This window comes from Teleopsis dalmanni, chromosome 1 (genome assembly GCF_002237135.1).
Source record: "Teleopsis dalmanni isolate 2A chromosome 1, ASM223713v2, whole genome shotgun sequence".
Lineage (NCBI taxonomy): Eukaryota > Metazoa > Arthropoda > Insecta > Diptera > Diopsidae > Teleopsis > Teleopsis dalmanni.
Window position 1 is genome coordinate 209,572,713 of NC_051846.1, and position 13,456 is coordinate 209,586,168.

Genomic DNA, 13,456 nt, shown 5'->3' on the forward strand with positions numbered 1-13,456 from the left:
TGTTCAAACAAAATAATACGATGCTTTTTACGTAAGTACATTTTTGTCACAAGCTCAACGTTAAATAAAACTTTTAAAATCTGGACGTTTGTTGATGCGAAGATTGTTGCTCATTTGCTCGAGCTACCTACTTTAATGGCTTATCAAATCTGGTTCAAGAGTACATACAATAAATTTTGTTGCTGCTTTTTTAATGCTGTTTATATATATTTTTTTAAAAAATTAATTCATAGCAAAAAATATTTATTTTTGCAATTTTAACTTAAATTTGTGTTTTCTCTTTAAATCATTTCATGTTTTTGGTAGATGCACACGTACACTTTTCATAAGCCGAGTAAGGACACATTAAAGATTTTAAAGAATTGCTGAAATATATATATAAAAATTAATATAAATTTGAATTTAAATTTTGAGTAATTAGTAATTATCTCACAATTATTTTCGATTTAAATGCATTCGTGACGAAATGCAAGTGGAGAAATTGCCGCTTATCAAATGCATAATCGCTTTGTATTGACCTGGAAAGGCAGCCATTGGTACATTCTTTACAATAACTCTATTAAGAACATTTTTCAATAGGTAAGCTTTCTAAAAGAAAATTATATGAAAATGCATAACTATAAGTATAAGTAAAAGACTTAAATAATGTTTTTGTAAATATGATACACTTACTCCTTTTTTGGGAGGACAGTCGCGATCATTTTTAGCTAGGTTATTCATATAGTCATACCAAATTTCGGTTGGATCAAAAACAGACTTACAAAAATCATTACGTCTTATTGAAATGGACGTCTCGACCCATTGTCCATGCTGCCAACGTAAAAGTTCCAACTCAACTCTTATTGGTACATTTTTTGGCATATTACCTTTCACCATAATTTTACCATTTGTACGTACAGTTTCAAGATCATCGCTATATTCGTGCTTTAGATTGCTAACATCAAGGATTGTCATGATGTCTACATTTCCTTTATTATCCTCCTTGCTACAGCGTGTGAAGAAACAGCTGTCATCGCCTATAATTTCATAGTCAGTTGCCTTTAAAAAATCAGAATTCAATATTTTAAAAATTTTGTACAAATTATAGACTTCCACTTACGTTAATTTGATGGGAAATAAAAATTACAAGAAAAATGCAAAGCCAGTTAAGCATTTCGGGTTCCAATTATAACTAAACTTAAACGGCAAAATTGGACTAAATTTATAGTTTATTATATTACTTTTTTTTGATAATTTTAATTATTGTTAATAATATGAACCATTTTATCGGCAACTACTTCAAATACAAATCGTTATTAATTACATTTAAACTATTTTTAATTACTTGTCATTTAATTGCTTTAATTAGTTTAGCATGTAAATCATTTCTATTTGATAATAAATTAACACTTCGCTTTCTTATCAAAAAAATATTTAATACATCACAGACAATATGAACAATATTCAAAGCACTTATAATTAATTAAATTCTGTCAATTAAATTTAAATAAAATAACGAATAATGTATAATAGAGTATGCCTGTATAATTTAGTGCTATATAATTATAATCGATCCAATTGAAGCGAAGTGTAATGAAAAAGTTTTGAATGATTTATTCAGCAAAGGTCGAATTTTAATATTAATAATTGTATTTAAATAGAAAACTTAAGTCTTCTATTTATCATTCTATCCTTAATCCTTATCTGCTGTCTATTATCTGTCCTTTATCGTAAGCCCAAGCCTAAGATGATCTGTGATAGAAAGTCTAAGATGCTCTAAAAAGTCAGATCTTCGCATATGCAGCCTACATAGTGCCTGCATTGTCCTGAACAAGGACAAAGCAGCTGTGAAAGACTTTCCTTACCGAAAGTGATCTATCAGTAAACACAATACAAAATGGATATCTATACGTGAATTGATTGGGTATAAGAAATTGTCTTAAGAAACTTTTGAATCTGAACAATAACTTCAAACCTGCATACTCGAATACTATATTATAGAGAATTTCTTACAATAAAATCTTCTCTCAGCGAATTAGTTATGCTTTTCAGTTTTGAACTCATATAGATACCTGGTCAGAAAAATATCTCGAGCAACTTAAATAAGATGAATTTTCCAAAGCAGACATGCTGATTTCTTCTGGCCAATTAAAAGTAAACACCAAGTAAATAGCAAACCTGGTCTAATTCTTACAATATTCGTACAATATGACGTCATGAAATAACTTACGTACTACACATACAAACTTATGTACTGAAAATTTATTGAGCCCATCGTTACATTTAAAAATGAGTTACATGACTAATTAAAAATTAAAGTAATTAGTAATTCTAAGATTAACATTAAATTATCTTTACGAATTGCTTCAACACCGTTTACATTAGGCCAATTCCTTTGATAAAAAATGTTAAAACCATAAATCATTTTGAAATCAACAACCAGAAAACAAGATAAATCCTCTTTTTCTGCGAAAATTTATTTATTTTATAGAGTAAATACACAAACGAAAACAATTCCTTTATATTTGCAAAGCATTTAATAATTTTAAGAATTAAAAAAGTCTAATATAAAGCAATCGTACTTTTAAGAGTGCTATGATTTATATGAAAGGTGGCGGAAACACTGTTGCAAAATTCTGGACTACGAAATTAGCATAATCTTGACCTCGTCTGCTCATTTGACTCATGGCAACAGGTATTTACTTTTTTTAAATTAATCTGAATAGATAAGATTGCGATAGGATTAAATAAGAGACCAAACTAACACCAGCTACTTATAGTCTTAAAATTTCTGAACAAATACTTATAGTAAAATAAGCGTGTGCATCAAAATAATCATAATACCAACTGTCTTATTCTAAAAATCTGTTAATCCTACAAAAATTATGTGATAAAATTTTATTTGGTGATTTACTCACACAGTGAGTCAAATTTCAGTTAATTGTTCAAAAATATTATCTTGCTTCAAGAGATATTTTTCTACAATATATTACCAAAAAGGATCATTTCACTTTTATTTCAATAATGGACTAACATTTGATTCAATGAAATCATACTATATCTTTTTTAGTTGTTTTTTTTTATATCTTAATTATTACATATGAGTTGCACCTGATTCCTGTGTGCTGTGGTCTTCGTAGCATTAATCATATATATAATATATATAATTAATCACTATATAATCTTCTTCATGTGGATCGTATTTAAAACTTGTATAACCATTTTTATACAAACCATTCTTTTTGATCACATATCTAAACCAGCTAATCTTTTTTATACCATTACGGTTTAAATATCTATTGAATTTCAATTTTTTAACAAAACGTTTTTCTCATGTCATCTTGTTATGTTCTTCTATTTTTAAAATATACACTGTCATATCAATTTGAAATGATTTTTAAATATATAATAAATAGACAGATGACATGAAATTTTGTATATGTTCAATATAGTTTAATATGTTAAGTTTAATAAAACTAATAACCACACTTAAACGTTATAGCAATTAACAAATATTAAGCAATAATTATTGTTCTGTTAAAATTAAAATTTAAATTTTAAATTTTAGATTTTATTTATATTTTTCTATAATTTTATAACTAAAGATTTTTTTGTTTATAATTCAATAGTATAGTTATACAAAGTAATATAACTATTCGACAGTTTTCCAATCGGACTTGTTTTTTTTTCTACTTAGTTTTGTACTGTACGAAATAACCGTATGGTCTAACATTCTCATATTCCTTGTTACTTTTTAGAAAATAATTAAATGCAAGCAACTTTTAAACTATTTTAACTACAAATAAATACGGAAATCTACATAATGATATTATAGAGATATGTAATCCTATATTAAAATCATTTTCGGATATATTATTACGTTATACACTACGTTAACACGTAATAATTTTTTTATTACGTTATTATTACGTTATACGCTACGTTAACTACGTAATAATTTTTTATATGAGGAAATAGAATAATGTTCTTATTGATATTATTGAATTTCTTTTTATATATTTATATATGTTATTAGTTCTAACAAACATAATTACCCAAAGAATTTTATTTTCATGCTTTAAAATGTTCATTTGATTTCTTTCAATTGTAGTAACTATCCAATACGTAACCAGTTACGAACGTTGACAGTAAACGCAAAATAATTTTAGTGCTGCCAAGTTGACAGCCCCTTGACAGCTAATTTCAATCAGCAATCGGTGTGGATTTTCGTACGACATCTTTGCACGACATTAGAGTATTTGGTTATTTTGCTAAATACATAAATTTATTCAAATTATATATAAAAAAATTGCAAAATGACTCAAGCGTGGAGAGCAGCTGGTTTAACGTAAGTTTTAAGACTAAACTGTAAGATTTAATTGCTCTGTAGTGTTTTGAAACCATTACGTAATTTGTTCCAAAGTCGCTTAAGAAAATTTTTAAATTTACAATCAAATTTTCAGCTACATTCAATATTCTAATATTTGTGCCCGCGTTGTACGTGAAGCCCTCAAAACCGAATTGCGTGCTGAAGCAGCCAAAAGGAACGAAAGCCATGTTAAATTCACACCTTGGCTCAATGGTAAACCAGCACGTAAGTATCACGAGAAGTTATGTGATAGAAAAAGAAAAAGTTTTCGGATGAGAAACAAAGGACGTTTTCAGTATAAAATAGTGATCTTAATTTAAAATTATTTTTCTATCACATAAGATATTTCAAGTCGAAAAAGTATATTTTTAATCTATACCATTTATTACTATTATTATTTTTATAATCAATTTACAGATGAGAAGTAGTTAATTTATATATTCTACATAAACTTCAGTGGGAGTAAGTTTAATGTGCTTGCACCAAAACGCAAACTTCAAAAATCCCTTTTAATACTTAACAAAAATATCCTAAATATTTGTTATTGTCTGTTAAATTACTAAGCAAACCAGGCATTCTACTTATCTAACAATGAGTCCAGAAATCAAAAAGAAGTTTTTTTTAATACATTAATTTTTAAGTTTTTCTTTAACACTTCTTATTATGTATACGTTTCACATGTCTTTATTGTCATTAATTTTTGTTTTTTCTACTTTTCAGCTCGTTCGCAGTCCAGCGCCTAAATTTGGCTTTATGATTATAATCAATAATATTCATAATTTTAAATACCTTTCAAATAGATTTAAAATAAAATGAATTAAACCAAACAATTGTTTTATTGTAAAAAATTTATTTTAAAAAGTAGTTATAACATTTAATGTATAATCACAAAAACGATAATAAAATAGTAAAACTAATACTGCAACAAAAAAAGCAGAATTTAGAAAAACGTGCTACCTGAAAATATATAAATTTTTAAGTGCAATAAATTTGTTACTACATTTAATTGCTTCAAATCAAATTAATTATGTATTATTAATTTAATTACAATTTTATAGTCAAGATTTTCCTGACTCTTTTGGTGCAATAACACAATATTTGATTCGTATTTTACTAAAAATAATCTCAACACAATATTAACAATAAACCGATTGCGCTATATAAGTATAGCATATAATTACAAATGCTCATATTTCCAAAATGTATGAAAAAAATATTTAGAAATTTGGATTGAGTTAATGCATAATTCTGTTTTGTTGAACAAATGATAAGCATAAGACTTTCATAAATATTTTGTCGACAAAATAATAAACTGGTATTGTATACATATTTCAAAATTATACTAATCCGAAATCAATAACGCTAATAAGGGCAATCATATGGCATTCTTAATGACTAACACAACACCAAAATATATTCACTCTTCGTCTTCGATTTTATAAAAGTGCTCCCATTTTTGTATTTCTTCATAAAGTTTACGTCCTGGGCTTTCTGTTGATGTACACTGACAATGACATATGAGTTTATATTTTGCAGATAAATGACCTTCTTCAACGCCTCTATATTAAAACAAACAATTCATTACAAAATCTGCATCAATAAAAATTAAATAAATCTTACTTTTTTAGTAAATTTTTGCAGGTATTAAGGGCATTATCAGTAGGCAATTCACGCATGAAACAGCCAATGAAAGATATGCCTAATGAGTAAGCGTTATAGCCCATTGTGTGAGCTCCAACAACACCCCAACCACGACCTTCATACGCTAAGCCATCACATCCAATTAAAAAGTTGTATGCTATGTCATCCCATCCACGAGATTCAATATGAAAACACTACGAAATAGTTTTCAACATTAGAGTTATTCAATTTTATTTATTTTCATATTGGTACTTACCTGTATATCTCGTATTATTCTTTTATTTATAGCTTGTTTTACCGAACTCTCGGTAGCTGTGTGTACTATGTATAATAGAAAAAACCGTTAAAATAATATATTTAAATTAATATTCATACCAATCAACTTACATATAACCACATATTCTACTGGTCCAGTTAAGTATTCATTGTCTGTCATAGGCATTTGTGCTAACCAAGAGTGCCTGGGAACAATGCTACATATGGTCTTTGGTATTTTGAATTCTGTGAAAACAATTTTATATTCATGGTTGTATAGTAGTGAGATTGTTGAAATCTTACTTGTTTGTTCGTTAAAGGCATCTGCTGTGTTGTTAGACTTTGGTTTGATTTTTGTTCGTTTTACTTGTGGTTTTTGTGCTTGTATTATTTGGATATTGCCATTAATGTTCGTTATATTACCAATGTGCACACCTGTTGAATTTTCAATCTTTACGTTACCCACAGTTTGAACACTATTTATGCTATTAAACAACTCTTTAATGCTTTCAGTGATTTGAAAAACATCAGATTGGTCTCCTTAAAATATAAGTATTTACATAAGACAAAGAAATATTAACATAAAACAGTATTACACCTACCAACTTGCATGCCCAGTTTCATGGTAGTTACTGCTGCATCTTCAAGATCTGTTTCTGTTTGTGTGTCATATTCGCTATCACTGCTGTCAACTACTGACGACTGTGCCAAAGATTCTAGATCCGATTCGACAATTTGTTCACTGTGCAAATCTTGACTTTCTATCCAACTTCTAGTCGCCTCATATTTTTCTTGATTAGCATACTGTTTTGCTTCTGTACCGTTTTGCAACATATTTCGATAGCACTATTCGTTAAATCCAATTGATTTTTTTTATCAGTTATAACGCAAAATAAATATTATTAAAATATTATCTTATCGCACTGAGCAAGTTAAATGCGGATTGTTGTGAACGTTACGCACTTTCATAAATTTTTTTTCTTAATTTTTGTTTTACTTTTTTGACAAATAAATTGTTGCAACAATATTCGATATTAGCTTTTGCAATTTTAATAAATCTTAGAGGCGATCACGAAATAAAAACCCCATAAACCTGGCTCAACCCTATGATTAACTTGAATGTTTCACAATAGAACTGATCTGAACAATTAAACAAAGAGTGTAACTATTCACAATAAATTGACAGAAATTAAAATTCTGGTAGCCAGTTTTCTACTGCTGGATCGGAAGACTACTCTGGAAAACATATCCAGAACATATTGATTTTAAATCAAAAATGAAAATAAATAACTTATATCTTGTTTTTAAACTATATATACTTATTTTCTTCTATCCCAATTTTTAAACGTGATATTGAGAAATTACTAAATTTTTATGAACTCATGTGCTAAAAGGAAATAAAATAATTTATTGTTATATGAAGATCAGATGTTGAAGTTCAAGAAATGTATTATGGACCTAGAAAGTACCACTTTGAAAGATATTATTTGACTATGGATTTTAGTAGTTATTGTGACTTTTTTAGGTGAAAATCAAAATAACTCAAATATGACATTTGTCTTTGTGGTGAATAGACACATTCCTGGAAATTGATAATCAGATGCCATTGTTGTTTTTTGAAGCAATTTTTTTTTAATTCAATCAGCAATAAAGATGATGAAGAGGAAAGTTGAAAATGATGATACAGACATACAACCTACAAAGTTAGTACGTATTGAACCCGAACAATTAAAAGAAGACAGCAGCACTAATGAATATCATTCAGAAGAAGGTGAAAAAGAGTGTGGAAGTGCTCCAATTAATAGCCACAGTCGTGTCGTTGCATCGCATTACAATGAGTTGAAGGAGACTAATCGTCATGAACGTTTATCGTCGCGCATTGTGCACTTACGAAACTTTAATAATTGGATAAAAACGCAATTAATTAATGAGTATATGGCAAAAATCAAATCAGTTTCGCGCATTGGCGATCCCATGCGTGTGCTAGATATGTAAGATATTCAACTTTTAACATAAATAAGTTTTAAATAAATATAATTGCAGGTGTTGCGGCAAAGGTGGGGATCTTTTAAAATGGGAAAAAGCATTAATCAGTCATTTAATATGCACAGACATTGCTGAGGTTTCTGTTGATCAATGTAAAAATCGTTATCAGCAATTACTAGATCGCGCTAAACATTCAAAGTACGTTCACACTTTCACTGCTGAATTTTTTTCCTGTGATTCAACTTTAGTGCGACTACGTGAGCGATATATGGATAAATCTTTAAAATTAAATCTGGTATCATGTCAGTTCGCATTTCATTATTCGTTTGAATCGTTATCACAAGCGGATTGCATGGTGCGCAATGCTGCTGAATGTCTACAGCCAGGAGGCTATTTTATTGCCACAATGCCAGATGCAAATGAAATAATGCGTCGTCTAAAAGAATCGGATAACAGTCGCAGTTTTGGTAATGAAGTTTACAAAATTGACTTTGTATGTGACACAAATCCGCCGCCACTATTTGGTGCAAAATATCAATTTCATTTGGAGAATGTTGTTGACTGTCCTGAATTCTTGGTTCACTTTCCAACATTAACAGAGTTATGTCGAAAGCATGGATTGAAATTGGAGCGCAAAGTTCCTTTCGCAGATTACTACAAAGAATGCATAGACAAAGGTCAGTGATTTTTTTAATTAATCCAGAGCATTCGTTTATAACATTGTGTAGGTCGTACGTTACTACAACGAATGGGTGGCTTTGAGACTGTGTATCCAAATCGATGTAATAGCACAGAGTATGCACACGTTCGCGCTCAAGTCAAAGGTAATGTTGGGCGACCATATGGTACACTTTCGAAGTCTGAATGGGAAGCTACAAGTAATTATAGAATATATAAATGTTAAACATATTTTAACGGCGTTTTTTCTTTCAGCGCTTTATTTAGTTTGTGCCTTCAAAAAATGTAAGAATACTTGGGACTCCGAGGGAAAGCCAGTATTCGAATTTGACTAAACTGACGGAGTTAATAACTAATTTTAATAACTAAATTTTTTAGCTTAAAAAACATTTTGGATAGCGGTTTTAATTAAGATTTGTTTGTGCACGTACTGACTTCTAATTATATTAAAACAATTTATATAACTTGATAATATACAACACATTTACTTTGTATTAAAATCGATAACTTACATAAACAACATGGTTAATGTGAAGCATGTATACCGGCAAATCCGTTTTTTTTTTTCTTTTTTTGTTAGATTTTAAGAATTTGTTTTAAACACCAAAGTGCACATCGCTTTTGAGTATATAAATTTATTACCAGATAATTATTTGAAACAGTGAGGACTTTCTTAAAATAATACGCTACGTTTAATGACTTGACTTGTACTTTTCTTTCCAAAGTAAATAAGGCATTAGTTTTAATAACTAGTAAAAATCCCTCGTTTTCCAGAAAAATGTAGAATGCTCATATAACCACGAATAAATCAGATATATACAATCTATATTCAGACAAATAAATTCTATTATATTTATAGTTTTTTTTAAATTTTATTGTGAAATTCAAAAGTTTAGGTTTGATTTTTTAAAAATTTACAATACTTAATTATTAAATATTTTATAATGTATCATTTAGCCAATTTAGTCCCAGTTTTTTTTTATAAAATGGATTTATGGGACTCGGCATTAGATTAGGTTTTAGAAGCCCCTTGCCAGGTTTTTTATCTGCATCAAAGGGAAGATTTGGAGAATTTCTAATTTGTTTTAAATATTCGCTGGGATTTTGGCTCGTATTGTGTTTAAGCGCTATTTTAACTCGTTTGGCACTGCCTGAAGACGGAGTAGAAAGTGAAGAAGTTTTATTAAGTTGCTTGGGTGTACTTGTTCCCGAGTTCTTTGCTAAAGGATTTCGAACCAAACTTGAATTTGCGTTTTTGACTTGAATTTTACGTGATGGTATAAAATAGTCTACTTCGCCTTTTTTCAAGGGTTTATCCCACTCACTAATTGATTTTTCTTTATTAGTTTTGGAAATAGATGGTGAATTTGTTTCTTCTTGTGTTGTCTTTGATAAGATTTTTGTTTCTTTAATTTTTTTATTTTGATCTACATCCTGACTCACAGTTTTAGCTGTTATTAATGGTTTCGATTGTGATATTGTTTTTGTATTAACTGATTTTTTACTTTGCGCTACTGCTGGAGAGATGGGTTTATCAGAATCCACGATAGGCTGTAAATCACATACACCATCTGAGGATTGGGTTTTTCTTATTTTGTTTGCCGGTTCATCTTCACTAGCTTCACTTTTAGACTTTTTTGAATTTTTTTGCTTGACGATTTTGCGTTCGGTATTTTTCTTACTTTTTTCTTTTTTTGCTGAAATGTCAACATCAATGTCTTCTTCTATCCAGTTGTTCATCATTGTTAGCTGTGCCTTTTTCTTAATTACTTTAGTACTTTTTTTTGGTATGGCTTTCTCAATTACATCATCAAAATTATTCTCATCAACGTTGTCTAAATTTAGTGACTTCAATAATTTACGCCTTTTTCGTTTATTAAGCTGCTTTAGTTTTCTTCCGGTACCAAACACTTCGTTTTCCATATTTTCGAGTTGATCCACTTTGTCTTCAATAGTAGGTTTATCTACATTGAGCAAAAATCGTGGAATCGTTTTAACACCTAGAGCGAATATTCCATTTTCATATTGCCTGAAAACTTCCAGTAAATTTTTCAGCATTTTCCGGCGCTTATTATTGATGTCTTCCTTACACACATACTTTTCTAGCTCTGTTATTAATATTTTCGCATCTAGCGGCAATTCAGGCATAAATATATCCACTTTTCCAGCACGTGGATCTAAATGTTTATCAGTACTATCTTCGTCATGATCCATAGACTCTTCATTATCATCATCAACACAATCTTGATTAACTGGCTCTAAATCATCTATTTTTGTAGTTGGAAAACCCATATCTCGCCAAGCATTATATTTTTCAGTGTATTCTCGACCTAAATTACTTTGATATAATAAATGATAGAAAACTTGCTTACGGCAATGAGAAACCAATTTACTGTCACGTTGGGTACCCATAAATTTAATGAATGGTTTGGCAAATGCTCCAACCATAGGAGCTTCAATATTACCTGCAGAAACTTTAGCCAACTCTTCAAAGAATATATCCATTAAATGCATAGTTAATCCAGTCGTAGTAGCATGTTCCGATAAGACAGTTAAGCTTATGTGGTCATTAAAAATTTGTATTTTATCTTCTGACCAACCGGCGTTATTTATCACTTGCAACATGTATCGTAGCATGCGACGTACCAGCATAAGATATTTATCCAAACGCCACTGATCTATACCAAACCACTGTTGGCACATCGTTTTTAAAAATGCTCCAAAGAAATTAATACTGCTACCAACATCATCACTAAAACAATTAAGCAGCCGTCCAAAGCGCTCCGCTAAATCTTCTTGTACTAATGGCTTATCTGATAGCCAAAACATATAATAAAGACCTTTCCATATACGTAAAAAATCTTCTTCGCCAAAAGCAACGGAACCGCCATGTCTTAACTGCATCCAATTTCTTAATATTTTAAGTTGTCGGCAGCGTTTATTTAAATCATTACAAGCTAACGCCTTAACTATTCTTATTTCCTTCGCTATAATTGAGACCTCTTTACTCTCTTCATCCGCATTTTGATCAACTGCAATATCCGGATCCGAAAGCTTGCGCGCTTTCTTCACAAAATTCATGCTAACCATAACGTTTTTAATTACAAATTACTAAATTTTCTTTTAATCTCTATGTACACTAGTTTTGTATCTACACACACGTGCTGACAAAAAGGAGTCAAGGAATTTTGACACTAGGTGACAGATCTGAGACGACTATTTACATGGTTGCATTCTGAAATAAAAAACTCTAACAAATTTGTTTGTAGCTATTGAGGCAATGTTCATGTATACAAACTACTAGTCATAAAGTAGCAACAACTTATATGTTTTTTGTGAAAATTATATATGCTAAAAGACAAAAAAGCTTAACGTTAAAATTAAAATCACCACGAAATCATATTTTGATATGTAAATATATAATTTCGTATAGCATGTATACAACGCTTGCTTTGATTCACATAGCAAATCATAATTTTACCTTTATTTTGTTTTTTAAATATTTTTATAGTTGGGTCCGCAAATGAAAATGCCAAATGGTTTAGCAATATTTTCAATTGTTTTGGTTTAGTTAATAAAATTATTCACAATATCGCTGCACAATTATAGAATTGTGTATAACAAATTTAATATAAACCTGATTCTATGATTGTTTTGCAATTCAATTCTAATTTAAGCTGTCAGATTTTTAAATGTAATCGGATTACCACCTCAACTTGGAATTATAACGAAAAGATATGAACGAACAAAATTACTATCAAAATAACAGTAACGTATGCTATATAAATAAACCACTACGTCTATGTTTTCAACTTACAGATTTAACAACAACTTTAGAATGCTGCAATGTATAAGTCATTAAATAACAATTTAGGTGCTTAAATCGTTTATATAAATTTTGTCTTTATACTACATGGTGTAAGAATAAAATTCTGAGTGTTAAAGCACAAATATGTTTATCAGTCATATTTATAAAAAATATATATGCTTAAGATCTGTATTTAGTAAATAACATCGAATCTGGTAGTAAACTGCTAAGTTATATAATTATATTTAAAAAAAAAGTTATGTTATTTGATATTAGATGCTTTCGGCAGGTTTTAAAATGTGACAGGAAACAGCAAGTTGCTTAATATAAGAGCTAAGCGAGATATTGAGATCACTTTTACGTTTTGTCAAATGTTGTGTTTTCGTAAGAAGCAAATCTTGCATATGTGCACATAATGCAAGCAAATTACATTTTGTATAAAAATGAATAATAAACCTAAAACTAAGAATTAAAATGAATAATGAACTAAAAGCAATGTTTGGAATGCTGGAAAAACATATTTTTAAAATATATCATTTCCAAATGAAAATTTTGTTGACAATCTTTTGAATATTCATGAAATTTCCAATACGGATTCTCAATAGTTCGCTTATTGCTTTAGTAACAATTTTTCTTGTGGTTGCTAAAATGTTTGGCTACTTCGCAACTAGGTGCTGAGATAGCAAAAGTAGTACATTTTAGCAACTTTAAACGAGCAACTTGCTGTTTTTTACCAGACG

At 29.4% G+C, this 13,456-nt stretch overlaps 5 protein-coding genes across 6 annotated transcripts; 2 read left to right on the forward strand and 3 right to left on the reverse strand.

The window, feature by feature from the left end:
* Nucleotides 1–274: 274 nt before the first annotated feature.
* Nucleotides 275–1,157, reverse strand: LOC119675246. The gene is made up of 4 exons (XM_038086436.1): nt 1,100–1,157; nt 673–1,038; nt 434–588; nt 275–365 (listed from the first exon to the last, which is right to left on the reverse strand). Exons 1-3 carry the CDS (start codon nt 1,151–1,153, stop codon nt 436–438), a joined length of 573 nt encoding a protein of 190 aa, XP_037942364.1. The 5' UTR covers nt 1,154–1,157; the 3' UTR covers nt 275–365; nt 434–435.
* Nucleotides 1,158–4,187: 3,030 nt separating this feature from the next.
* On the forward strand, nt 4,188–5,175 carry LOC119671665 (protein stunted-like). Of its 2 annotated transcripts, XM_038082408.1 has the most exons (4): nt 4,188–4,327; nt 4,443–4,573; nt 4,766–4,810; nt 5,069–5,175. In XM_038082408.1, exons 1-3 carry the CDS (start codon nt 4,296–4,298, stop codon nt 4,774–4,776), a joined length of 174 nt encoding a protein of 57 aa, XP_037938336.1. In that variant the 5' UTR covers nt 4,188–4,295; the 3' UTR covers nt 4,777–4,810; nt 5,069–5,175. The 2 variants fall into 2 exon arrangements, with proteins under 2 accessions (XP_037938336.1, XP_037938335.1); XM_038082407.1 differs by lacking the exon at nt 4,766–4,810 and having other exon boundaries at nt 5,069–5,172.
* Nucleotides 5,176–5,372: 197 nt separating this feature from the next.
* On the reverse strand, nt 5,373–7,391 carry LOC119671664 (peptidoglycan-recognition protein LE). Its single transcript, XM_038082406.1, has 6 exons — nt 6,847–7,391; nt 6,548–6,784; nt 6,377–6,490; nt 6,246–6,310; nt 5,969–6,183; nt 5,373–5,907 (listed from the first exon to the last, which is right to left on the reverse strand). The coding sequence occupies exons 1-6, from the start codon at nt 7,076–7,078 to the stop codon at nt 5,766–5,768; spliced, it is 1,005 nt and encodes a 334-aa protein (XP_037938334.1). The 5' UTR covers nt 7,079–7,391; the 3' UTR covers nt 5,373–5,765.
* Nucleotides 7,392–7,746: 355 nt separating this feature from the next.
* On the forward strand, nt 7,747–9,464 carry LOC119671663 (mRNA cap guanine-N7 methyltransferase). Its single transcript, XM_038082405.1, has 4 exons — nt 7,747–8,235; nt 8,288–8,907; nt 8,959–9,108; nt 9,164–9,464. Exons 1-4 carry the CDS (start codon nt 7,898–7,900, stop codon nt 9,241–9,243), a joined length of 1,188 nt encoding a protein of 395 aa, XP_037938333.1. The 5' UTR covers nt 7,747–7,897; the 3' UTR covers nt 9,244–9,464.
* Nucleotides 9,465–9,771: 307 nt separating this feature from the next.
* On the reverse strand, nt 9,772–12,285 carry LOC119671666 (ribosomal RNA processing protein 1 homolog). Its single transcript, XM_038082409.1, has one exon. It carries the CDS (start codon nt 11,996–11,998, stop codon nt 9,848–9,850), a length of 2,151 nt encoding a protein of 716 aa, XP_037938337.1. The 5' UTR covers nt 11,999–12,285; the 3' UTR covers nt 9,772–9,847.
* Nucleotides 12,286–13,456: the final 1,171 nt, after the last annotated feature.